This window comes from Protopterus annectens, chromosome 3.part0, assembly GCF_019279795.1.
Source record: "Protopterus annectens isolate FY-2018-M chromosome 3.part0, PAN1.0, whole genome shotgun sequence".
Taxonomy (NCBI): Eukaryota; Metazoa; Chordata; order Ceratodontiformes; family Protopteridae; genus Protopterus; species Protopterus annectens.
In genome coordinates this window covers 1,112,865,318-1,112,891,760 of record NC_056731.1, presented here as the reverse complement: position 1 = coordinate 1,112,891,760, position 26,443 = coordinate 1,112,865,318, and the positions used below count along the sequence as shown (strand labels likewise).

General features: G+C 41.9%; 1 protein-coding gene across 1 annotated transcript in view; it reads left to right on the top strand.

The window, feature by feature from the left end:
* Positions 1 to 20,717: 20,717 nt before the first annotated feature.
* LOC122796988 (histamine H3 receptor-like) overlaps positions 20,718 to 26,443 on the top strand; it is a 219,477-nt gene continuing 213,751 nt past the window's right edge. The window contains exon 1 of the mRNA XM_044065760.1: positions 20,718 to 20,970. Within this exon, the coding sequence (XP_043921695.1) occupies positions 20,718 to 20,970 (253 nt within the window). The remainder of the gene's footprint in view (positions 20,971 to 26,443) is intronic.

The following is a 26,443-nucleotide window of genomic DNA, read 5'->3' as shown; positions in this document are numbered from 1 at the left end:
TAAGTATATTTTTTTTGTTGCTTTCCACATCTGAATACCTAGCGACTGTATTTCGCCTGCCTTTCTGTTACATTGAAGCTGTTTTTACTGCATTTAACTTAATATTGCACTTGGAATCCTTGTTTGTTACTATTTGACTGTATTTGTAGCAAATTCTTCTGTGTAAGCTGTAGTAGCTGATTCATAGCATTTATAAGTGTTTGCTGTACCTGTTTCTGCCTGTTTTGTGAAAAAAAAGAAAAAACAAGAAAAAAATATCTCTTGTTTTTCCTGCTTTACTAGTTTAGTCCAGTTTCAGAGTTGCTGATTCCTGGGCTTTGGTTGTAGTTCCTGTGTACTGTTTCCTTGCCTTATTTGGGGGAGAGGAAGTTACCTTGCTTACCAGTGGGAGTGGGAAGCATTGAGCTGCCTTTGTCCAGTTTTGTGAGGTTTCAGCCAGTAACTAGTAGTTTATTGGTCGTTTGGGCCAGTTTCTAGCTTTTCCAGCCCCTGGTATAAAAGCGATAAACGCGTTAGCCTTGATTTAGCGATTTAGCTGAGCTGCCACTGTTGCACACTAGGGCAGCACCGGTTAAGCAGGTTTAAACTATTCGGGCTACCTAAAGTCCACTCTTCAAATGTTCCCTTAAAACTACCTTCCTCGAACTATACTACTGATCAAATCAGCGTATCCTATAACTAAAAAGATCATCCCTACTTGACTCCAAGTAGACTATTCTCTATCTGTTAAACCTAGCACTTGCTCCTACAGTACTTATTACCTTGATATGGCACTCTTGTCATAGATAGTACCCCAAAAAGGCAACCCCCCATTTCTCGGTCACCCGTCCCCGGAATCTTTTTAAAGTTTTTGTCTATCCTTCTAGCATGTCGAGGATCAGTTGCTAGTGTCCTCTCCTGCTCAGCTGGTGAACCTGGGAATATTGAGGCAATGTTACAATTGCCTCATGTACTGAACAACCCTCTCCTCCTCCCACAAAACACAAATACATGCGAGAGATGCAACTATACGGCCAAACTGGAGGCTGAGCTCTCTCAACATAGGACTGGCAAGACCAGTCAGGAGGAGAAGGTTACCACACACACTATAGACCCAGTCTCACATAGTACCATTACAACCTCAAATCATACACATAAACACACAAAGACATACTGGAGGCTCTGATCAAAATCTACCTAAACAGCAGAGGCCACCAAAGCAGACACCCAAACAACCACCACCTCAGAACACAACACCTGCAACACATAGACCTCACAGTCAGAGTGTCAAACAGTCACAGCCCTTAAGGCCAAACACAATGCCAGACACACTAGTCATTGGTGACTCCATAGTCAGACACACTGACGTCCCGCTCACCAGACTGAGTAAGGAGAAGGTCACAGTAAGCTGCCTGTCGGGCGCTAGAATCCGCCACATAACGCAAGCACTCAGGTCTCTCAACAGCAGGTACAAATATGACTCAGTCATTGTCCACACTGGTGTAAACGACCTGAGACGTACCTCCTTGGACTACATGAAAAGAGACATTGAGGAGCTCTCTGATTATGTAGCCCAGGCAGGTATGACCCTGACCTTGAGCAGTATCCTACCTTCACCAAGAATGATGCCACAATACAGAGATAAGATGATCAGCTTTAACAATTGGCTTAAACACTGGTGTCATTCAAAGGGGATCCAGTATCTGTCTGCCTGGGATGACATGCTGGACAAGCCACGCTGCCAAGGGCGGCTTGCACCTGTCACCCTGGGATTCCGGATATTGGCAAAGGCTCTTGCCACCCCATAGTGCCTTTTTAGGCAAGGCTCAAATTCTAAACCTACCACCCTAGAACACAAAAAGGAAAAACTAAGGGTGATGCTGCTCAATGCCAGAAGTCTAAATCTCAAAATGCACGCATCGAGGCCCTTCTCAGTATGGAGAACATCGATGTCTGTGCTGCGACAGAAACCTGGTTCAAGGCTCCTGAGAGCACCCCAGCGCTATCAGGTTATACCTCATCTCATCCGTTGCCGCCCCAAAATCCGGACAATACCAAGAAAGCAGGGCGGGTGTCCATATGCCTTAAGGACACCCACACCTCAAGACTGGTGGAACGCACGATGCATCGGAGACCATCCAGGTGCAATTAACCATAGGCAAGACTGCTCTGCAAAGTGTAGCATGTTACAGGCCACCCTCACAAACTCAGGAACCTCACATGGCCTTCCTGAAAACACTAGAGGGTATAAATGTATCAGCAAACACCATCATACTATGTGACTTCAATTACCCTAATATAGACTGGGAACACTACTCAAGCCCAAACACCCTAGCCCAAAAGTTCCTGGAATTCATAAACTCAAATGCCATGGAACAACTAGTCACCATCCCCACAAGAGGAGATAACATACTTGATCTCATCATCACGAACATGGGAGCACAATGTTCAACACCGAAGTATACCCCTCACTGGTGAGATCAGATCACAAACTAATCTCGCTGGAGGTCCTCATCCCACCCCACCTGAAATAAAAAGACCAAAGTAAAGAACTTCTCAAAAGCCGACTTCACACTTCTAAAGACTAGTGTGGTCTCCTTTCAGGCCCCGAGCGGGAAAACAATACTCAAGCCGCTGAATCACTTACAAATGCCTTCTACCAGCACCTGCAGGACTGCATGGATAAGGCAATCCCAAGCAAAACAAAGACTCTTTGTACCAAAGGCAAGCGTCCAGTCTGGTGGACCCCAGCCATAAACAAACTCTACAACAAAAGGAGGAAGCTACTACAATATAGAGCAAAATCCTTAAAAGGTAAGACACCCTTGATCACTATAAGTAAAAACTAAGAGCTCTCATAAAATCATCCAAAGCAAATTTCGAGAGAAAATAGCTAAAGACTCAAAAGACAATCATAAGGCCTTCTTTAGCTATGTTAGAAACCTAGGAGGAAACTCCCAGATATGCTCAGAACTAGTTCAAAATGATGTGAAGATTACTGATCCTACAGACATTGCCAACATACTGGCTGACAGGTTCAGTGCAAACTTCTCCCTCCCCAAAGGAGAGATATCTATACCAAACGAGTGCAGCCCCCAAACATCTCCAGCTCAAGTGAGAACTGCTCTCTCCAAAGCAAAAACACAGCATCCATGGGACCTGATGGTGTCCCCGGCTGTGTGCTCCATGAACTCAATGAGGAATTAAACCCACAGCTAGGACAGCTGTTTAATCAAAGTCTTACCTCTGGATACGTACCCAGGGTGCGGCGCACTGCAACTGTGGTCCCACTTCACAAAGGCGGTGCCTCCACAGACCCTGGAAATTACCAGCCCATTAGCTTGACAAGCCTTATCTGCAAAGCCATGGAGAGGATCATAATGGACCTCATAAATAAAGACATAGGGAATTTGCAGACCTTGGATCCAACCCAGTTTGGCTTTGTCAAAGGCAGATCATGCCTTTTAAACTTGGTTGACTTTTTGGAAACAGTCACCAAAGCCATTGATGAGGAAAGGCAGTCCATACAGCCTACCTCGATCTGGCTAAGGCCTTCGATACAATACCCCACTCGGGTATCATTGAAAAACTCATCAGCTTAAATGTTAACCCATACATCACAAGATGGGTTGCAAACTGGCTGAGTGACAGAACCCACAGGGTCAGAGTTGCTGGCGCCATGTCAGACTCAAAGCCTGTCACAAGTGGTGTCCCACAGGGCTCAGTCCTGGGCCCACTCTTGTTTGGCATCTACTTTTCTGAAGTACAAGCAAACACAGGAGGGTTATGGCTGACAAAGTTTGCAGATGACTGCAAACTGGGCTCCATAGTAGAAAACACATCTGACACAGATATCCTTCAGAAGGGTCTCACAGAAATGGATAACTGGTGCCAGAGCCACGGCCTAAAGTTAAATGCCAAAAATGCATAGTCATACCCTTGGAAAAACAAGGTTACCCCTAGCTACCAAATAGGTGGCAATCCACTGAGCACAGAAGAAGTTATCAGGGACCTGGGGACCCAGGTTGATAGTAGTCTGTCATTTGACACCCATGTAGCTAAAGTAGTTAGGAAGACCTTCTACATTGCCCACCTTATCATGAAGGGATTCTCATCTAGATCAAGGGAGGTCATAGTCTCCTTTACTCATCACTCATCAGACCAATGATTGAGTACAATGCCCCATTCGGAATGTATCTGACCCGACACTTGCAGCAGCTGGAGAGGCCACAAAAGTTCCTCACCAAAAGGATAAAGGGTCTCAAAATCTGTCCTATGCTGCCCGACTGAAAGAACTCCAGCTCTATTCAGTCGCCACCGCTTGCTCAGAGGTGACCTTTGCCTAACATACAAGGCCATGTCAAACCCAGATTTGATGAATATGCTTCACCTCAAAAATCTAGATCCATCAGAGCCACAAGGGCGGGAGACTTAAACCTCGACACGGCTATTAATAGGACGTGCTGGAGGGATAGATTCATCACCCAAAGACTCCCTATGCTGTGGAACAAAATCCCGGTACATGTGAGGCAGAGCACCTCGCTGGCCTTGTTCAAGAGAAATCTTGACCAATGGATGGGAGATCGCAGATATACCCCAGGGATTACCTCAGTGTCACTGCTCGACAGAGGCACAGCAAAATAATGGGTATAGTTCCCCATACTAAAGGGGTGGCGTAAGCCACAAAATGATGGGCTAGGCTTGTAAATGCCCTCGGGCAGATAGCCTAGTATGAACCTATGAACCTATGAACCTAAGTACTTACATTTTCTTATCCCCTGTGCTACCTATGTAGGTGGCCTTCTGTTGACAGCCTCACCACCAGTATGCAAAGATGTGCAGGCATTACACTATGGTAATTACTATGGGTGTACAAAACAATACAATGACAATCATACTGTTACTGCATCAGGCATGCTGGGAGATACCCACAATGATATCATTACACTGTACTGTTGACAACATGATACTATTACTACACTTCTATGTAGTCACCCTGTGCATCAGCACCATGTTAACCTGTTCCTGCACTGATGTTACAGATTGCAGGAGGTGGCACAGTTTCATCATATGCACAGGGTGTGTACTTGGTATGCCTGAGTCTGCCACTGATACAACCAATTGACATGTATGTGTGTGTGTGTTTGTGAGGGACAGCAGTACAAGATGGGGCAATGTTGATGCAGTGTGTGCGTGTATACGGTAGCCCTAGGTGTTATCAATTCGCATGTGTGTATGCATGCACACAGTTCCACCTCATGGCTGCCATATACAGGTGTTTGTGGACAGCCACAGACTGTACCTGCCAGGTCATACAGATCACTGTCTCTGGCCACGGACATGGTACCTGTGCCTGGCAGGGGTGCTACGGACCGTATCAGGTACTAAGCCAGACTGGGTACTGTCATCAGAAGCAGGTGGTTGGTGACTGGAGACAGGTCCCTGTTGGGACTGTCCAGAGCCACGTGCACGTGGTCTCCTGGGGCGGTCTGATGACAGCACAGACCCAGCATTGCTGGGGCTACTGCTGGCACTATGGGAGCAGCCGCGGGCCTGTTGTCATCCGTGACGACTGCCAGCTGCAGCTGTTGCTGGCATACACCCACGTCGATGCCTCAACTGTCCATCATTGCCCTGGCTCATGGACATGTAGTTGTGGAACAGATCTAATGTGTCCCCCCAACATCTGTCAATGACCTCGGTGAAATTACGGATGGCAGCTGCAACATCACGCATACTGTCATTCATAGCTGTGCGACATGCTCACAGCTCCCTCAGACCCTGTCTGTTGTACCATTCCATATGTGACTGTGCCTGCATTATAGCTCAAAACATAGCTGAGGTTGAAAGAACTCTGTGGGCACGTCTGACAGGGGCAGTATGCCCATGGATGCTCCCACGAGAACCCCTGGACATCTGCCTGTGTGGTACCATGTCAGGACCCTGGCCATGGCTGCTGTGTGGGGATGCATGTGCCACCAATACCACATTACCCTGGTCAATGCCCACTGTATCCTGTCCATCACCTAGGGACATTGGTGACAAAGGATGTATTGGCAGGATGACTGTGCGCATTGATGGGGTCGACAGCTGTGTACTGTCAATTGGCTGACCAACGACGGACCCTGACACACCTCCCTGTGCCATTACACAGGTATCATCATTATCACTATCCACGGCAGCTGATTCAGGTTCCCTGCTGCACAACACCAGAGCAGCACCAGAACCTGTGGGAGTAAGACAGGAAACACAGTTTACAATGTGTACACAATGTCACCACTGATACACACAGGCACACATGCACACATGCACACAGGTGCACACATGCACACATGCACAGATGCACACAGGTGCACACATGCACACATGCACACAGGTGCACATGCACACATGCACACATGCACACAGGTGCACATGCACACATGCACACATGCACACAGGTGCACATGCACACATGTGCACATGCGCATATGCACACATGCACACATGCACACTCCTCAGTATATGAGATATCAACACACAGACACAAACACACCTGCAATCAAACACATAGCACTACTGCTTCAGCCTATTATTACTATTAGTATCAAGATTATTGAAGGTATTGTTATTACACACTCACCGGCATGGATAGGCTGCCTTGCTGTTACACCAGAGGGACCTGCAGAAATGAGACATTTATTGTCAGTGGGCACAACTGTGCCATTGATACTATGAGTATGATACAGTTCAGTAGTACAACAGTTGGCTTCCACAGGTCTACTGCTGATATTGAGAATATCACTCTTGCACAATAATTACCAAGATAACAGCTACAAACCGAGGACACACCTCACACATGCATAAACTACCAGTGTACAGAACAGTCAACTATACATATGGCATGTTACCTGCATGCTCCAAGTCCTGCTGCTGGGTGGCTTCAGCCTCCATCATTATGCATGTATGCTGCTGCTGTTGCTGCTGTTGGGCTGGAGCCAAAACACTTAGGAGTAGTCCCTCCAGTCTGGTGAGGGGGGGATGTATAGCCGTCCCACCACCTGTGGCAAGCTGTTGCCTGTGGATATCCGACGCACGCTGATGGACATTTCTAATTAAATCACTGCAGTGATGGCGTACCTGCTCATATGTCCGGTTATGTGTGCCTATGTCATTTACCCAATGGACCAGGTCTTGCCACAGTGCAGCCCTCTCCTACTGGTTCTGGCTGGTGCGGGAAAAGAGTATTGTGAATTCCCGCACCAGGCTCTGGTGTATCTCCTCATCCTCCACAGCAGAGTAGGTAGGGTTTTGCTGGTGAACCATAGCCCTGAAAAGGAAAAGAAAAATATGTCAGCAATATATGTCAGCAAAATATGGCACACATAATACACATAATACTCGACTGTAGTGATATAACTTAACTCCCATATATAGCATGTCTGTCTATTGGGGGATACACATGTAAATGACCAGATATCAGTGCTCAGCCGACAACAGTGCAACAGTACCTGGCACACCCCATATGACAGACTAGTATACTCCAGCAGTCAGCACACTGGTTCAGGTCCAATGCACAACCTCACACTGGGGTTTGTATCAAGGTACTGTATGGGGAACATTATCAACCCATGCACTGCATGCAATGCACATTACATATTTCACTGGTAATGCACACTACTCTTACTTGCCATAACCCTACCTACACCGCAGTCACATACAGGGTAACACAGCACAACATATGGCAATGTAGTATGTTTGGATTGCAATACCTCACACATCTGTCTCTGGCCTCACACCAAGGACACACACTACCATGACAGACAGACAGTCATGGTGAGCAATCACACCATTACATAACATGCACCCAGTCACTGGCACACTCATTCCACCTCACATAGTTGGTTTGCAATGGGTTCGTGGGTGTGCATTGTGTCTTAGGTAGGTAGTATGCTATTGGCCCTGGGCCTACAGCAGCATACTATTATGCTACCCTGCCCCTTGTGACACATGTGATGTGATCATACCTGCTCCTGTCAAATAGTTACACAGGGTGACTCATATGGCATATTACCTATCTGTATAACATTCAGCAGGGGTATGTCTGACATCTACTCATGGGGAGCCTTGCTTCTTAATGCTGTGTGGTTTACTCCAGGGTATGTCTTATCTGTGGGTAGGAACCTGTACCTCCACCATGTGCTCTTTACTGCGGTGACAAGGACGACAGACATAGGTCATTTGGGTTGTGGATGTTGTGAGGTGTTACCATGGTTGTTGGACAACTGTCATGGGTGTGACTTAACTATGTATATCCAGCAGTGGTAACCTCTATGTAGGTAGTATGGGTGCGCTCTGTGGTCTTGTCAGTCACTCTACATAGGTAATGTGTTTGAGTGCATTGTCACAGTTTCTTACGTATGACTGTGTCCTTCTCCATATCTGTAGCTGTCATGGGAGGTACATACCATGTAGGACATTGTGGGGTGTAGAGGGGTACAGTGACCTACATGTCCATAGCTGACACGCCATGTCTGCTGACACATACCATGTACAGGTATTACAGGACTAGTGTGCCACTGTGAATATCAATGGGGAGCCTATTGTACACTTGTTGCCCCTGTTCCCCCCTGACACATGCAGTGGTGGCCAGGCCAGCACATATGCGGTGGTTATTGGTGTAAGTGTTTTGGAATGGGGTATGGTACTCCTGTATCCACACTGGTGTTCACTCCATGCCTTTGTCACCAGGCACCTGTTGCAATACATCTGCACACATGTGCCTCACTCAGTATATATATATATATATATATATATATATATATATATATATATATATATATATATATATATATATATATATATATATATATATATATATATATATATATATATATATATATAGATAGATAGATATGGAGAGAGAGGGGGAGAGAGAGAGAGAGAGAGAGAGAGACAGAGGGAGAGAGAGAGAGAGGGGGTGGGACAGAGAGAGAGAGAGAGAGAGAGTCATATACAGACATATCTGTAGACAGTCAGATCTGTCTGTATATGTATCTACATATATCTATATATGTATGTGTGTATTACATATATATGTATGTACATATTCTATCTCTCTATATATGTCTATGTATTTCTACATCCCTCTCTATCTATGTATACATATATGCATATTATATAAATATATATATATATATATATATATATATATATATATATATATATTTATACATACATATCTCAATATACATACGTATACATATGATATATATATATAAACCTTTTTATTTACACATATGTATACACACACACTAACGTACTGATGAACATCCATTACTATACAACCTACATTGTACATTGCACTACAACCTACATTGATATGTGCACATAGTTACCTTCACATACATATGTATGTACAGCCTTCAGTGACAGTTGCAGTATGTCCCCTGCCCTACGCACATCTTCATATACATAGATACAGACCAATAACACATATGGAGGGTTCACAGTATGTAGACTATTATATTATTACTTTACATTACCTGTGTTTGTTACAGCTGTTTGCGTTGGCTTTCTGATAGTTGGCCTGCTGCTGCTTCTCTTGCCAGCTTCAGTTTGCCTTGGCAGTGTCAGGTTGTGATGACAACTTGTTTGTTTTGTTGTTATATATTTTCTTTCTTTTCTCTCTCTCTCTCTCTGTCTCTACCTCCAGAGGGTGCAATGAAAGTATTGCATGTGTGGACTGGGAGTACAGGATGCTTTTGTAGGTATCTGCACATGTCCATGTGATGGCCTCTGCACCAATTGTTAGCCAGCATTTACTAATTGCATGCAGCCTGTTGTGTAGTGATTGCAGTTCTCACTGTGATTTTAGGACAGTGCTATAAAAAGGTTTGTTAGGTAGGCGTAGCCCTTTCAGATTATCAGGGTGGGGACCATGATGGTATGCTGAGGACACTGTTCTGTGAGTGTAACAGTTAGTATGTCTCTCATATTTCAGGCTGTGTTGTAGACACTGCAATGCATGTTGTACTGTAACCTGAATATTCCTTCCTCCAGTTTCCTCTTCTCAGTGTGTATGTAAACTGACACCTAAGACTAGTAATACTGTGTATATGGGTGTGTGTGCTTTCCTGTGGGACTTGTGGTGTAACTGGTATATAGCAGTGGCTTTTGCAATTTGTTGCTATGGCTTCGATATTTGCCCTTTACATTCACTCCTTGTATGCCTGCTAGGTGTCTTTACTGTAATGTGTTGCTATCGCTTTCCTATTTTCCATTTACATTTACATTCACAGCTTGTAATGCTTGCTATATCTGTTTGAGCAGCAATTCCCTATGTGTTTGTTGTGGTAGGGTGGTACTGCATGCAGTGTGATCTGGCCATGGTGTGGGCCTTGACACTTAGAAGGGTATTTGATTATGCTGCTGTGCAGGCCTCAGATACTTTCAGGTGCATCTTTTATCAGCCTCATGGAATGGTACATATCAGTGGGATACAGCCATAAAATTTTCTGATATTCTGCAGTTGTGACTGTGGGTTATTTTGAGCATATGTATTACTACACCATTTGTGACGTGCAAGTGGTGCATACTTTCAGTAATTCATAGTTACCATAGCATGTGTTGTAACACCTTTCTGCCTACTGTTAGTACATTTCACAGGGAGTCAGTGGGGCACAGTTAACATTTGTTTTCAAATCAGGGACATCCCTGTAACTCACTCACAGATGCTATGTCTGGGCTCTTAACTATTAAACTATGGCAGTGTTTATCCTGCTCTGAGTATGTGTGTGGCTTGCAAGGTGCTACTGTGACATTATTACCTACTAGCTACCAACTAGCATGGCTGTTTCTCTTCATACACTAATATTTTACAAATCCACTAGATTTGACAATAAATATACATGACATGCTTTGTGTACTAGACTTCCTATATTCCCTTTACATTCATTCCTACTATTTCATGATATATTTCTTTCAGCACAATGTTCTTGTATAGCAATCATGGCTTAGTGGTAAGTCATGTAGACTACTGTTTCCAAGGTCCTGGGTTCGGAACTGACAGTAGGATTTTATTTTGCTTCTGAGCAGACTACAGGCCTTGTCATTCAGAGTGACTAAGGCACTTTTAAGCAGTTGCAATTGGGTTAGCGCTGGTTTGCATGGAGCTCAGGCATGCGCACTGTCGCTTAGCTTCGCACACACATGCTTAGCTAAGTGCAAACAAGTGCACACCCGCTTACAACTGCTTAAAAGTGCTTACTCTCACGCACACCCACGCTAATTTCTTTGAAAGAAAAGAAAATGGGGAGATAGGAAAGTGGTGAAAAAGGGGGCACAAAGAGAGTAGGACAGTAGGAAAACAAGCTCGGGATTTGCAGGAAGGATGTAGGATAGGCCTATAGCTGCCCATTTCTTTATCAGCAACAGCTGTGCATATGTGTGTAATTTGGTGTGAAATTTGAAACCTTCCACCCCTGAGAGAGGGGTGAGGACAACAATATTTGTTGTACAGCCAATTGTAATTTCCAGTTTACATGTTCAGCAGACATGTCTGCAACATGGGCAGCTATGTATGGGGCATATTTGTTTTGTGGGAACAGAGTGCCCTTTTTTTTTTCAGGTGAGAGTGGAATGTCAGGTACAGGAAGTAGGTATAGTTGGGGAGGTAGGTAGGGGAGATTAACAGACAAGACAAACAAGATGCATACAGGGGTGGTGTATGACACATGTGGGGGGGAAACACAATTGACGGGGACGGATGTTTGGATATCTCGAGCCCATGAGCCCACAGATGGCAACAGTGGAACTGAGATCCTCACCCATGGGCAGTTGCCACTGTGCCTTCACTGCCCAGGATGGGGCTATGCTGGGGGCTGTGTAGGACAGGCAGCAGGCATGCCCATGAGTTATGCCACCCATGCCTCAAGTTGGCGTAGGGGCTCAAGCACAGAATGCCTGATCTCCCTACGCATCACAGTCCAGACACTACGGAGGGTGAGTGGACGGTCTCCTCCGGCCACACTTGCAGAGGGGGGATGAGCCCCATCCCCTGCAGTTCTTCCACCTGAAGGTGGCACAGGGCCACTGGAGGAGGGTCTGGCCTGGGCACTAGTGCCAGGTGCACTCGCCAGCTGAGGTGGGAGAGGTGGGTCCGCTGGAACCCGCCTTCCCTGTTGTCCTATGTTTTGCATTATTTTATGACAGTTTGGGTTAGTAACAAACAATACCATTCACAATTAGTTGTAACAGCATGCATTAGTATTCCCATTAACCAAATACCCATAAATTCAAGACATTGAACAGCAAGCATAACACATGCATAATTTGAACAACAGTACACAATCCAACAGCATGCAGTGTTGATTGATGGCAACAGACCATCAGGTTTGGATGTATGAACAGGGCACATGCATCAACATACATGCAAATATGTATGAACCAACAGGACAAATGTCCAGGGGAATTCATTGTGAATACACATACCCATTTCATGTGGAATGGGTTATTTGTGGTTATAGGGTAGGGTGAAGAAATATTTCATTAACAACTTCAAATACCTATACATATGCTGTACATTTCTACTAGCTGCAGATATATACACCCTACAGGTCTGACTACAGTTTCCTATGTGTAAACTTAGGCATGTTGGTGATGGGAATGTTACTGCTACATTAATATACATTGCATTTTTATTCAAACACATTCATATCTGGCTTTGTTCAGCTACAGCATTCTGCTACATTTGCTTTATATGGCTCTAGACAACTGTGGATGTTTGGTATTTCATACAACCATACTATCTGCATATTGCAAAGGTACAGCAACATATCCAAATTGTGGGACGGACATTCCAGCTTCAGTACTTTATTGCACACATTTCACTCTTTGGTTGTGCCTGTCACATTCATTTCATTCTGCACTGACTGCAGTATACTTTATTCAGGAGTTATTACAACTTTATTGGTGGATTCATACCTCTTTCTCACACTCTCACTTGTTTTATTTTTACAGTTCAGGATGGTACTTAATTCTATGCTTTATTGACATGTTTTACTTGGTTACAACAATCCTTTCCAACAGTCTCACTTGTGTCATGTTTCAGATTTTAAACAGGGATATATTTCACACATGTGTTGTACTCAGCTTGTGTAGCTGTAATTTACAGCCTGCTGCAGGTTATGTACTATTACATTACAGGTGGAACATCTTTATTTCAGACTTGTTTCATTTTTATTTTTGGATTACAGGCTGCATCACACTTATGTAATCACACAGTACTAGCAGAATCTCTCTTACACTGTTACTTGAACTTTTTATTAATAAGCGACTACACTGCACTCTTTTGCAAGCTGTCATACTTATATTTTTTAACAGTTACAGGGAGAGAATTACTAACCTGCCTGGTGGCGCAACAGCACAAGCCAATTGGCATAAGCTTGACGATTCATGGAACGGACACCTGCAGCTGTAATATAAATGAAGTAATATTGGAATACACATCTCCATAATATCAGCTAGGTTAATTTCTTACATAAGTAATTGCATGTAATTTACTCAGTAGTGGGGCATTGGGCATTTGCCGGGCCTCCTGGATCCAACGGTTCAGTTGGTCCTGCTTCCATCTCTTCAGGTCTGCATGGTGGTGACGGACCTGTTCACCAGTCCTTGGTATTCCTGTGGCACTGGTGAGATCATGTGCCAACCGGTCCCATGCATCACACTTGTATGCTCCCCACAGGACCTGGCCCTGCATGAGTTGGGCCTCGTGATCATGGACGAGGAGCCAAACCATATATTTGGACTCCTCAATGCCCAACCTCTGTGCTCGGAAGCAACTACCCTATCCTATACCTGCCATCCTGACTGCAAATCGATTCCACAATCAGTTATGCTGTGTATTCCCACCTATGGGGCTTATATATGCCGTTTTTCCCGCACTTATCTGTGATTGGCCATTTTGGACATGTATCAGCTTCACAAAACCTGCTTTGTCATGCTTCTCTTTCCATTCATTCCTATATATATGCTAATACTGCATTTCTAAGAGCAACTGTCATGGCTTAGTGGTTCAGTACTTTGACTATGGTGCATGGTATCCTGAGTTCGAGCCTGGCCATATCTTTTTTTTTTTTTTATGACTGTCTACACAAGCTAGGAGGTGTGTCTGTGTAAAGGCAGTTTTGATACAGCTTGCTCAACGTTGCCCGCCGGTTATCTTGTTGGCGTGGTGCACAGCTCCGCGCAAACGGTTTACGCTGGTTTATGCATCATTTGGCTGTCAGCATGCATATTACGCTCAGCTCAGCTACGGGCACACAGTTTCAGCGTGTTACAACACTGCTCAACCCCGGGCACTCATTTTACACCTATTAAACCACTGCTCACCTACGGGCAGATATACTCAGCTTGTTAGAGCATAGCTCAGCTATAGGCACTTCTGACATTTTTTTTTTTTTATTATCTCACATTTCTTCAAAATACATGGCCCATTTCATTACATTTTACATAAAATATAATTTTATATATGTACATATATGTCAGGGAATTGTTTCGTGCTTATTTCACTAGAAATAAAAATTGATATTGTGGGGGCTCGAACAGTGACTGCCTCCTCTTCAGCCAACGTCTCTACCGCTACGCTATTGCTTCTTGGCTTACTTTGCATATTTAGATCTTATATGCTTTTCCACTGACTGCTAACTGTGGTTAAGTGATGGGCACGCCCGCGCAAACGAGCGCAATTACGGGCAAACATCTTTAAAACTTATAAAAAAACATATAACATGTTCATTTTTACATTTTATGTTTATAGTCTGTGGGGGCATGCGTTGTGTTGTGTTTGTTGACATTTACGCGGACTCTCTCATGGGGGTTTACTTTTGGGACTGTTCCTCTTCTGGGGGCGTGTCCGTTTGCAGGACTCGCCCTGCGGACATGCCCCCTACTTTCTTACACGGACCGTGTTAGCCTTGGGTGTGAGTCAGCATGCCCTCATGAATATGCATGGCATGCTGACATCACACCATTTAACTGCAGCCTCCGTGTAAGACTTGTAACTCTTACACGGAGGCTTCGTGAATCCTGCCCAAGGTGTTTCTAAAGCAACTACCTCCTTTAAAAGCAGAGCAGTTTTACATGCATTTCACACAGGCAGAGCCCCTGTCAGTCAGAAGTACATAACACCAGTTCACCGCATAGTGTTCTTGGCAGGAAGAGAGAGGAAAGAAGGCAGGAAATGCTGGAAGGTACTTTTAAATTCACAAAGGATGATAGGAAGGGGAAAAAGAGGGCCAGAGCCAGCAGTGATGGGATAGTGCAATTACATACAGCATGCTATGTGGACTAGGTCAGGAAATGGAGTGACCAAGATGAAAAACAAACAATGAGTAAGTATATCCAGAGTAACGAGAAGGATTTAAAGCCAGTAGTTATAGACAAGTAGTGACAAGTTTATAAGACCAGTATGTATATACAAAGCAAAGATAAGTTTGTAAAGCCATTTATAAGCACAAAGCACTGCTCAACACTGGTTTTAAGGCGATATAGTACAATGAAAGAGAAGCAGTCTGGGTTGGGATAGAGATCTATTCCCCCTCCCTAGACTGCTATCTATATGGGGCTGCCTAAAATTCAGCTCCATTGACTGTAGCTACATCAAAATTCTGCTGCCTTGTTACTCACTTGAAGTTTTAGTGGCTGCCATATTACCCCAATTTTATGAAGTCTGCAGTTGCAATGAATTAATTGTCGCATCCTGTTTAATGTCTTGCTCTTAAGTTATCTGGTCCTGAACAAGAGAGGTTTTTCTTATTTTAAGGCTCTCCCTCCTCTGTGCTGTCTGCCTTCTTGGTCCCATGGACCTCTTTACTGGGCTTCTTAGAGGCATTATCAGGCTGTATACCTCTGGAAAATTCTCCCATATTGGTTGAAGGAATCCCACACACACTCCATATAGGCTATATATGCACCACAAAGGCCACCTATTTAGCCTGGTGTATGCCATTAGTTTAATTTTATTGAAGGAAAAACTGCCCAGGAACTCATCCCATGTGCAAAAAAGAAGATTTTTTTTATCTGACAAAGAAGAGTAACATAAGTATGACAAATGCTGTGTAATACAGTATTTATTTAAACAAATTATATAATAATTCTATATGTGCCTCGATCCATGAGATAGACTTCATCAGATTGTAGTTCAGTAGAATGCAATGTAATATAAAATGTTAACAACAGCTAATTAAAATTCGAAGCTTTAAGCATATCAATATAGCTCTAAGTGAACCAATCTCCAATCAGCCCTGCTCCATGACAGCCAATAATACACTTACCAGTGATGATCTGCCTAGGAATACCATTGGTCAGTGTGGGCTGTAGACTGATTAGTTAATGTCAGAAGTTATAGTGCACCTATTGCCTGGCAATGAGGTGGGGTCACAATAACCCCTACTCATCCTGCAGGGGGAAGTTAGTTTTTATTTGTAACTGACTTGTTACATTTATCCATTGTATAATTCTTCCATATTTCAGTACTTCATTAGTGCTATAGTTATGTTTTTAGCTGTTTTTTCTTATTTGTCCGTTTAACTATAATGTACCTGAGCTCAAGCAGTATAATAAACTGAACCTGAATGTGGACTTAAAGAGGTCCATTCTGCTCCACACCTAATTTTATGTGCATATTAAAATGCTTCTTTGGTAAGTTTATCTGAGAAAAAAGGAACTTATGACAAATAAGTTTATGATGTTAACAAATTAATAAAATAATGAGTGAGTAACCTAAAAATGTAAATGAATTAACAAAATCAAGTTGCAAAGCTTTCCATATTCCACAATATCTAATCTGTAATAAGGTTATACAGAACAATGTAAGAACATACCTCAGATGTAATATTGTAAAACATTACATGTAGATAGAACATCCAACCAATTATTTTTTACAGTTGTTTTACACTGCCTCCACTGATCTTCAGATGTCTCCATTAATAGCTCCTGGTCATCCCATCTAAGGAAACTCCAAAGCATCCCCTACCCCATTATGACATAGGCCAGGTGGGTTTCCCTTTCTGGATATGCCTTCAAGTAGGTGGGTGTGGTTACCATGCTCAGGTTCTCGTGGAGGGGAGATATCATGCTCACTGAGTCAGATGAGCCAGGCAAGGGGTCATCTTTCTGTGGATAGAAGTGAACTTTTTTCTTTAAGTCCTACCTCCACTGATGTGCTGATTTGATATCTTGAGAGGAGACTAGCAATGGCATTGTGAGGGACATCTCCCATCTTTGTGGTAAAACATTTCTTCAAATACCCCCCTCCACCACACTGCAGCAGTGGGTTACTGGCATGATATTGATATCACCTCTGATACTTGTCACTCTCAACATGTTCTGACACTTACCACCCTGGAAGAGGAAAGACTCTGTCTTCTCATTTATCTTTTTCTTTATTTATCAACTGCCCATATCTGACTACTGTGAAAGGACCATAGCAACTACACTATGCATTTACCACTGCAATATCCTGAAGGATTAGCTGTGAAAAGATGGCATACATTTGCAATACAGCATCCCCACTATATAAGGATTTCTAGGTGTATTTCTAGCAGGCATAACTTTTTTCTGTAGGGATAATATATGGTGGTGGTATACTTAACATTAACAAGGGGCTATTGGGGGGGGCATTATTTTGATACCACAAATACACTTATCGGCTAAATGTAACTATAGGTATCAGTCATCCACATAATTATTTTGTTATCAACATCAAAAAGACATCACTAAAGAAAATGATGCCCTTTTTTGCATGTCACCAAATAATTTGCTTTGTTCCATCTAATGACTGCATTTAATGTGCCAAAGATGAGATCAGATTTCTTCAACAGTGGAAGTCTTTTTCCGTGGCACGATCACACCTTTGAAGCTTGACATTTTGCTGAGATTAGGAAAGTTGAAGGAGTTTAAGGTATAAGTACAGCTAATTCTTTGAGAATTAGCTGAGCCCCCTACATAACCTGAAAAAGGGAGATCCAAGATGGTCAGTGCGAGTTCATTGTTGCATCACAGGAACATTTTAGAACATGCTAATCTGTAAACCATAATTCTGAAGGAAAGATTCACTTCTAGCATTTGGTCCAGGAGCAAGTCTGCATCCAGCCTTGATTGCCAGAGCTAAACTCTTGCTTGAAATAATTGAGGTAGCAAAAGAAATTTTTATGCTGCTCTGTGAAAATTCCATGTGACTGGATATACTTTCTCTGGGAATTTGTGTCAGACTGATATCAGTAGAGATATTATAATGACATAATAATCATGATGATGAGGAGGAATGCATGCATCATAATGTGTCTTTCCTGAGACTCTTCATTTTATAAATACCTGTTTTCAATGATTGTAGGACAGAATTATAATTAAAGGCAGTGGCAGAGGTGAATGCTTCATGAACAAATTTCTTAGATAAACTAAGAATGCGACTCATTGTTTGACTCTGGCACCTTAAGCCCTTGCAATTTCTTAATACTGTTAATGCCACTAACTTTTATCTGTTTTATTTTCTGTTTCTCCCCCTTTTACTGGTACCATTGCCTTTCATTAACCTATCTAGGCTCTCCCCTTATCAGCTTCTACCTCTACTCTGCATCCCCTGATGATTGTAGGACAGAATTATAATTAAAGGCAGTGGCAGAGGTGAATGCTTCATGAACAAATTTCTCAGATAAACTAAGAATGCGACTCATTGTTTGACTCTGGCACCTTAAGCCCTTGCAATTTCTTAATACTGTTAACGCCACTAACTCTTATCTATTTTATTTTCTGTTTCTTCATCCTTTGTTTCTCCCCCTTTTACTGGTACCATTGCTTTCATTAACCTATCTAGGCTCTCCCCTTATCAGCTTCTAGCTATATTCTGCATCCCCTCTCCATATTAGTAGAGATCTGCTCTTATTCCTTGGGTTCTAGGTCTTAACTACAATATTTTATGACTCTTGCATCGTCTGTGAGGGTATTATTATCTAATATTTCTTGTAAATACTGGATGTGTTGTTTACACAGTTGTCTGCGTGTACTGCCCAGTATCCTAATTGTAAAGTTTGTTACCTTACTGGAACTTTGATGAACACTGCTTTGTCTTAGTTATTTGCCTTCTGTGTCAAGGTCATGCCTGAAAAGGGTCTTCAGACCAGAGTAATTACCTGATTAACAAATGTAACAATAAAAATAAATAAATAAGCAACAACATATGTAAACAGTTGTTCTCTATAAAAGATGTTTTGCATTAGTTAAAACAGAATAGCAGCTTTCTGAAATTGTCCAGGAGTGAAAATTGAAGTATGTGCTTGTACAGACGTATAGCTTCTTGATTTGAAAATGTGGTGGCCATCATATCTAACACTCACTGCAGGCTTAGATCATACCAAATAAACAACATAATAAGATACCAATTTACTAAACTTGCAACATAACACAGATGATCCTTTAACTAATTGGTCTGTTTTGTTATTGAAGCTTTTTTTTCTGATGAGTAAAATGATATGATTAGAAGTGATGTCTGGGCCAATTTTAGTTGTGATTGCAGATGATGTCCCTGGCTATTCCTATCTCAATGACAGAACTAAAAATAAAATCTCAGTTGGATTCTGAAAGGTTAATTGCATCACATATTAGTTTATAAATGTTCTCACATAACCTGATGAAGTTTGGATTTATAACCTTAGGTATGTTCAGATCATAAGAGATGGTCTATGGCTTTTTGCTAGAAAACAGGTACATTATAAGCAAAGCTGAACAAACACAGATACAGATTTATAGTACAGAACCAGTGCTGGCAAAATTGTAGTATTACCTAGAAGGATGCAGGTACAGTATAGAAATGTGCTAGCAAAAGTGTTGTATATGCAGTAGAATTCACTGATATTGCAATGTTTTAATCAGAACATTAATATTGGAGAATTCAGTACATTCATCTTTTATTTGTGGACTGACAAAAGGTAAACAGGAAAACATGTATGAGTATGATTGCTTAAGAGAAGCAAAATAACAGATGTCTTTATATGTGAGAATGCAAATATAATGTCACTGTGCACTTCACTGGTGAAGAGACTAAAAGTTAGGCTTACCCAGACATTGGACATGCATAGGATGATTAAGTAGAAGAGATTTACAGCATTATATTTATTAAATGCTCACAAGTAGAGGACAGCATCTAAGTATGAAACTGATAGAAAAGAAAAATGTGGACTGCATGCTGTGATGCATTACATTCCCATTATGTGAGGAACATGGTGCCTGACCTTTCATCAAAGTACACAGTGTGACCAATCTCTAATTCAGTGAAGGTGATTGCTGCCATACATGCAAGTTCACCCAAAACACACATCTAATGGTTTTCATTGCTGATGCTTTTGTTTGAAAGTCACAATATTGTAGTATTGGTTGGTCACTAACTATGTTTATCAAACTGTATAAAGACAACGTATACAAAATATCAGTGGTAATGCCAAGGAGCTCCATTAGACTAACAAGTGGCTCAACAGAAATATAAAAAATGCTTGTAGTTTTGTCAAACATTTGTTTATGCATAACTAGCACTAAATGACTTTTTATTGTCATTTTCTGGTATAACTTTTCAGCTAAACTCAGAAAGAGCACTGCTATTATCTAGGAAAACAAAGGAAACTACTGGATTAGATTTTTTCTTAAGCAGTAGAAAGACAAGCCCTCCTCACCTGAAATATTCTATGAATTACTGATTCTGTGCCATGAATGAATCATTACTAAATTATTCACTGCTTGCTAGTGATGACGATGAAGATTCTTCTAATTCTACCAAAGTCTCTGTTGCCAAATTCACAGGCCAAAGTTTTTTGCTGCTGTCTTTCCTTGCAGGTCTAATGGTGTTAGTCACAGTGATTAGCAATGCAATAGTTATACTGGTCTTTATAATTGACAAACGTCTCTGGACCTCGAGTAATTTGTTCTTTTTAAATCTTGCTATCTGTGACTTTATAGTTGGTAAGTCAGAAAGTATATTTTGTGACATTTCTGATATATTTTTTTCTAAACAATAATTTCTCAGACAACAGTATTTATATATAACTAATGTCCCCTATATGTGTTTGTCTGTGACTCTTTCTATGTCTATATTTTTATATATATTTATATCTGTATCTATACCTATTTATTATACATTTTTAGCTGAAATGTTTACAAAGTCCTAAGAATGGACAGGAGCAAACCAACTAATGCACTCCATCTTTTCAGGCTTCAAATTATAAGACTCTGCCCTTGTTTACAATGGCCACTGTACTGACAGAAATAGTTTAAAAGCATGTTCTAAACTGACAAGAAAGTTGTATTAAATAAAGTATTATAGAGCGATGCAACCTTTTGGTAATGTGTGATCTGTTCACTGGAGCATGGAGGTCAGGCAATCCAGTGGCCTTGGAAGTCCAGGGGTTCTAGATGTTCTGTGCTACTCAGCATTATTTATTTATAAAGTATAATTACATTTTACTTAACCTCAGTCTTTCATACTGTCAAGTTTTTAACAATATTTATTTTTATAAAAAAACAATTATAACTACAAGTAACCACCAAATATACACAGATTGTTACTGAGATCATGCAATAGCATATATTAAAAAAGGTTATTTTGTATCATACTAATGAATAGCATGAAATTATATGTGTGTTATAATGTAGCAATAGCCAATGACTGGGTATGGTATACTGAATATTTACCTATGGTTCATAGGTTCATAGGTAGGTACTAGGATATTGGCCCAAGGGCTTACGTAAGCCTAGCCAGCAAGGTTCCATAGCTTACGCCACCCAAGAAAGTTATTTTCCTGGGCCACTGTCGAGCAGAGACACAGAAGTGATCCCCGGAGTGTATTTCCTATTTCCCACCCACTCATAAAGATTTTTCTTGAAGAGTGCTAATGAAGAACTTTGCTTGACATAGATGGGTAGCTTGTTCCAGAGTATAGGAAGTTTCTGGGACAGGAATCTATCCCTCCATTGTGTCCTGTTTATTGTGGTGACAAGGTTTAGGTCCCTAGAGCATGTAGCTTGGAGGGATTGGAATTTCTTTAGGTGTAGCATGTTCAACAGCTTTGGGTTTGACATAGCTTTATATGTTAGGCAGAGATCAGTTCGGAGTAGGTGATATGCTATGGAGTAAAGCTGGAGTCTTTTGAGGTGGTAAATGTAGTGCATTTGTTTGAGGCCAGTAATCCTCTTTGTGAGGTACTTCTGTGGCCTTTCCAGCTGCTGCAGATGTTTTGTGAGGTACATTCCAAAAGGGGCGTTGTACTCTATAATGGGTCTAATGAGTGACGAGTAGAGGAGAACAATGACCTCTTTTTTCCTGGATTAGAACCCTTTATGATGAGGTGTGCCATGTAGAAGGACTTCCTGACTACTGTGGCGATATGACTATCAAAGGAGAGACTACTGTCCACCTGGGTCCCAAGGTCTCTTATCATGCATTCGGTGTTAAGTAGATTGCTGCCTATGTGGTAGTTCATGGGTACAGAGTTTTTACCAAAGGGGATGACACTTCACTTTTTGGCATTGAGCTTGAGGCCATGGCTCTGACACCAGGCATCTGTCTCAGTGAGGCCCTACTGTAGGATGTCCACATCATTTGGGGACTTGACTATGGCTCCTAGTTTGCTGTCATCTGCGAACTTCATTAGCCAGAGGCCTTCTGTGTTAGCCTGTACTTCAGAGAAGTAGATACCAAACAGGAGAGGTCCCAGGATGGAACCCTGTGGTACTCCACTTGTCACTGCTTTGAGGTCAGATTTGGAGTCTGCAACTTTTACAGTGGGGGTTCTGTCAGTGAGCCAGTTCATAGGTTCATAGGTTCATAGGTTGGTACTGGGCTATCTGCCCGAAGGCATATATTAGCCCAGCTACATTGTGCGGTATTCACCGCCCCTTTAGTAGTTCCCTAGACCCTTGTACTAGCAGCTAGTACCCTCGGCCCCTATCTAGTAGTGCTGTTGGTGTGATTCCCGGTGTGAACTTTCTGTTACCCATCCACTCATCAAGGTTCCTCTTGAAGAGTGATAGTGAGGGGCTCTGTCTTATGTAGATTGGGACCCTGTTCCATAGTAACGGAAGTCTCTGCGAAGGGAATCTATCCCTCCAGCATGTTCTATTCATTGTTGTGTTGAGGTTTATATCCCTAGAGTGTGTAGCTCAAGTAGATTTGGTTTTGCTAATATGGAGCATGTTCAACAATTCTGGGTTGGACATGGCTCTGTACATTAGACAGAGATCGCCTCTGAGAAAGCAGTATGCAACAGAGAACAGTCTTAGCTTTTTCAATCGTGCTGCATAGGGCAACTGTTTGAGGCAAGTAATCCTCTTGGTTAGGAACCTCTGTGGTCTCTCCAGCTGCTGGAGATGTCTAGCCAGGTACATTCCAATTGGTGCATTGTACTCAATAATGGGTCTGATGAGGGAAGAGTAGAGGGGCACCATTACATCCTTAGATCTTGATGCAAATCCTTTCATGATCAGATGGGTCACATAGAAGGATTTTCTAACCACTTTGGCAACATGGTTATCAAAGGAAAGCTGACTATCTACTTGGGTCCCTAGATCCCTTATTTCTTCTTCAGATTTCAGAGGATTACCTCCTATGTTGTAGTTTGCGGGTACTCTGTTTTTTCCAAAGGGGGTTACTATGCATTTTTTTGCATTTAGCTTGAGACCATGGCTTTGACACCATGCATCAGTCTCATTTAGGCCCTTCTGGAGTATCTCTATGTCGGCCGGAGACCCTATTATAGCACCCAATTTGCAGTCGTCCACAAACTTAGTCAGCCACAGCCCTTCCGTGCTTGCCTGTACTTCTGAGAAGTATATGCCAAACAGGAGGGGCCCCAGGACAAAGCCCTGAGGCACACCACTCGTTACTGGTCTGGATTTGGACATAGATCCCGCTACTCTTACTTTATGGGATCTGTCCGAGAGTTGGCAACCCATCTTGTGAGGTAGGGATTTATATCTAGTTTAGTGAGTTTAGCTATAATTCCAGAATGAGGGATGGTGTCAACAGCCTTGGCGAGGTCAAGATAGGCTGTGTGAACCACCTTACCCTCATCCACGACTTTGGTGACTGCCTCAAAGAAGTCGATCAGGTTCAGAAGGCATGATCTACCTTTCACAAACCCGAACTGGGTGGGATCCAGAGTTTGGAGGTTACCAATGTCTTTGTTTATGAGTTCCATGATGATATGTTCCATGGCCTTGCAGACCAGGCTTGTCAGACTAATAGGTCGATAGTTCCCGGGATCAGTGGTGGCTCCCCCTTTGTGGCGTGGGATAACTGTTGCTGTGTGCCATTCAGTGGGCACAAAGCCTGATGCGAGGCTATTATTGAACATGGAACTTAAGTGGGGAGCCATTTCATTCTGAAGTTATGAGGGCGAACCCTGAGTTATTAAACAAAGGCAACCATGGATAAATCTGAAATATATCACATCCAGGATTTAGTTGTTGATATTATACAAAGAAATATTTAAGAAAGAAATCGCTTACTTTTCTTGAATAATGTCTTTGTATAATGGTGCTGTGGTGTTCTTCCACTTTCTTTCTGTATCCTGCTGCTTTCTTGATGTACTGCACATGCATATGGGACTTATGTTCCCACACTTATGCTTTGGAAAGGAAGCAGTTGAAAAGAGAAGTTCTGCATTTATTTATTTTTTTGTAGAAATAAAGTTTGAAATCCAGACAGTTCAGCGGTACGAGAGCAACAGGGCAGAAATACAAGGAAAATCAGGTACATTTCTTTAGTTTTGTATAACATGTCTGATTTTCCTTGCATTTTCTCTGCTCTATGTATGTACTTCTTGACATCTTAGCTGAAGAAAACTGAAAAGCCATAAGATATATTAGTAGAAGAAAGTCTGGATGAGTGTAATTTTTTCTACTGCTATATGCATGATTACAATGGGCATGCTGGCCAAATAGCATGCACATTTTTGAATGTTAATGACCTATCATTGTATAATATGTATTTATACTGGTGGAAAATGGGACTTACTATAGCTATAAGAACTACTAGTAAAGTGTATAGTGTGATTTACTCCAGTCTGGCCAAATGCAACCCAAAGAAGGGAACGAATCTCTGTATAATGCCAACCATTCCATGTGTTATGAAGATATATCATGTCAGATTTAAAATTTTAATCTTTTGTCTGGTATTAATTTGTGATATGCTAGCACAAGTATGTTCAATGTCTTAGTTCACAGTATTTAAGTTTTGTAAAGTTAATTAATAGATGAAATTTCCTAAGATGCAGAGGAGAATGTACCACAGGATTAACATTCATCTTATTATATTGTGATTGCCCTTAAAATATACATATGCATAACTTTTCACTCTTTCAGTTTTATTTCTCCAACTGTATCTTTCTCTAAACATTATTAGTAGGAAGAACAGTCCTCTATGACTGAATGTTTTGCTCATGTGATTAGACATACAAGTGTTAATCAGAATTCCATTAACAGCATTGCCTCAACCCTAAATAATGGTAAATGGAGTCTCTTTTGGCTTTTCCCGGTTAGGGGTCACCACAGCGGAACTCCGGTCCACTCATGATTGGCAGTGGATTTTTATGGTGCCGAGTTGCCAGCCCAATGCCTAACCTTCAAAGAAGGCACGCCCGTTCTCGCTCGCACCTACCTGCATGTCTTTAGCATCCCCCGACTGCGGGGAGGACATGCAGTCTCCACAGAGAAGGTGCTCCAGCCTGGAATCATATGGGAGAACCTCTTGCTGTGAGGTGACAATGCTAACCATTGCACCACCACAGCCTATGATAAAGGTAAATGGAGTAATATGACTAAAATTTTATATATTTTTTTCAAATTATGTCAGTACTGAGGATATGCAGTCTTGTAAATTTCAATTTTTACTTGACCTGGAAGATGTAGGACAGACATTGTTTGTTTTATTGAAGATATGTACAACACATTTTCTTTGTGATGCAAAAGTAGAAGTATTGAATAATTTGAATATATTTAGTTCATATGTTTTTAGATAACAATCTGTTTTTGTGATTGTGGTGTAAAACAGATTATTTGGGATCTGAACCCAAGACCTTCAGCGTGTTGTAATGATGACATTTCTTTTGGACAACATTATACAACTCAGTGCTGAATGACATATTCTACCCATCAATATAATAGAAAAGTAGTTGAAAGTAAGAGTGTATTGTTTCAAGTAATTAATCATTGATGGATGTTCTGAGCCTCCAGCAATGTGGAAAGTAGTTCAGTTATAACTCCATATTGAATTATAGTTAACATTTGAATAAATAATACACATAAACCCAAATAAAACCAAGACCCAGTCCTCCAAAGGCAGATGTCCTGTCTGGTGGACCCCAGCCATAAACCAACTATACAATAGAAGGAGGAAGCTACTACATGATAGAGCAAAATCCCAAAAAGGGAAGGCATC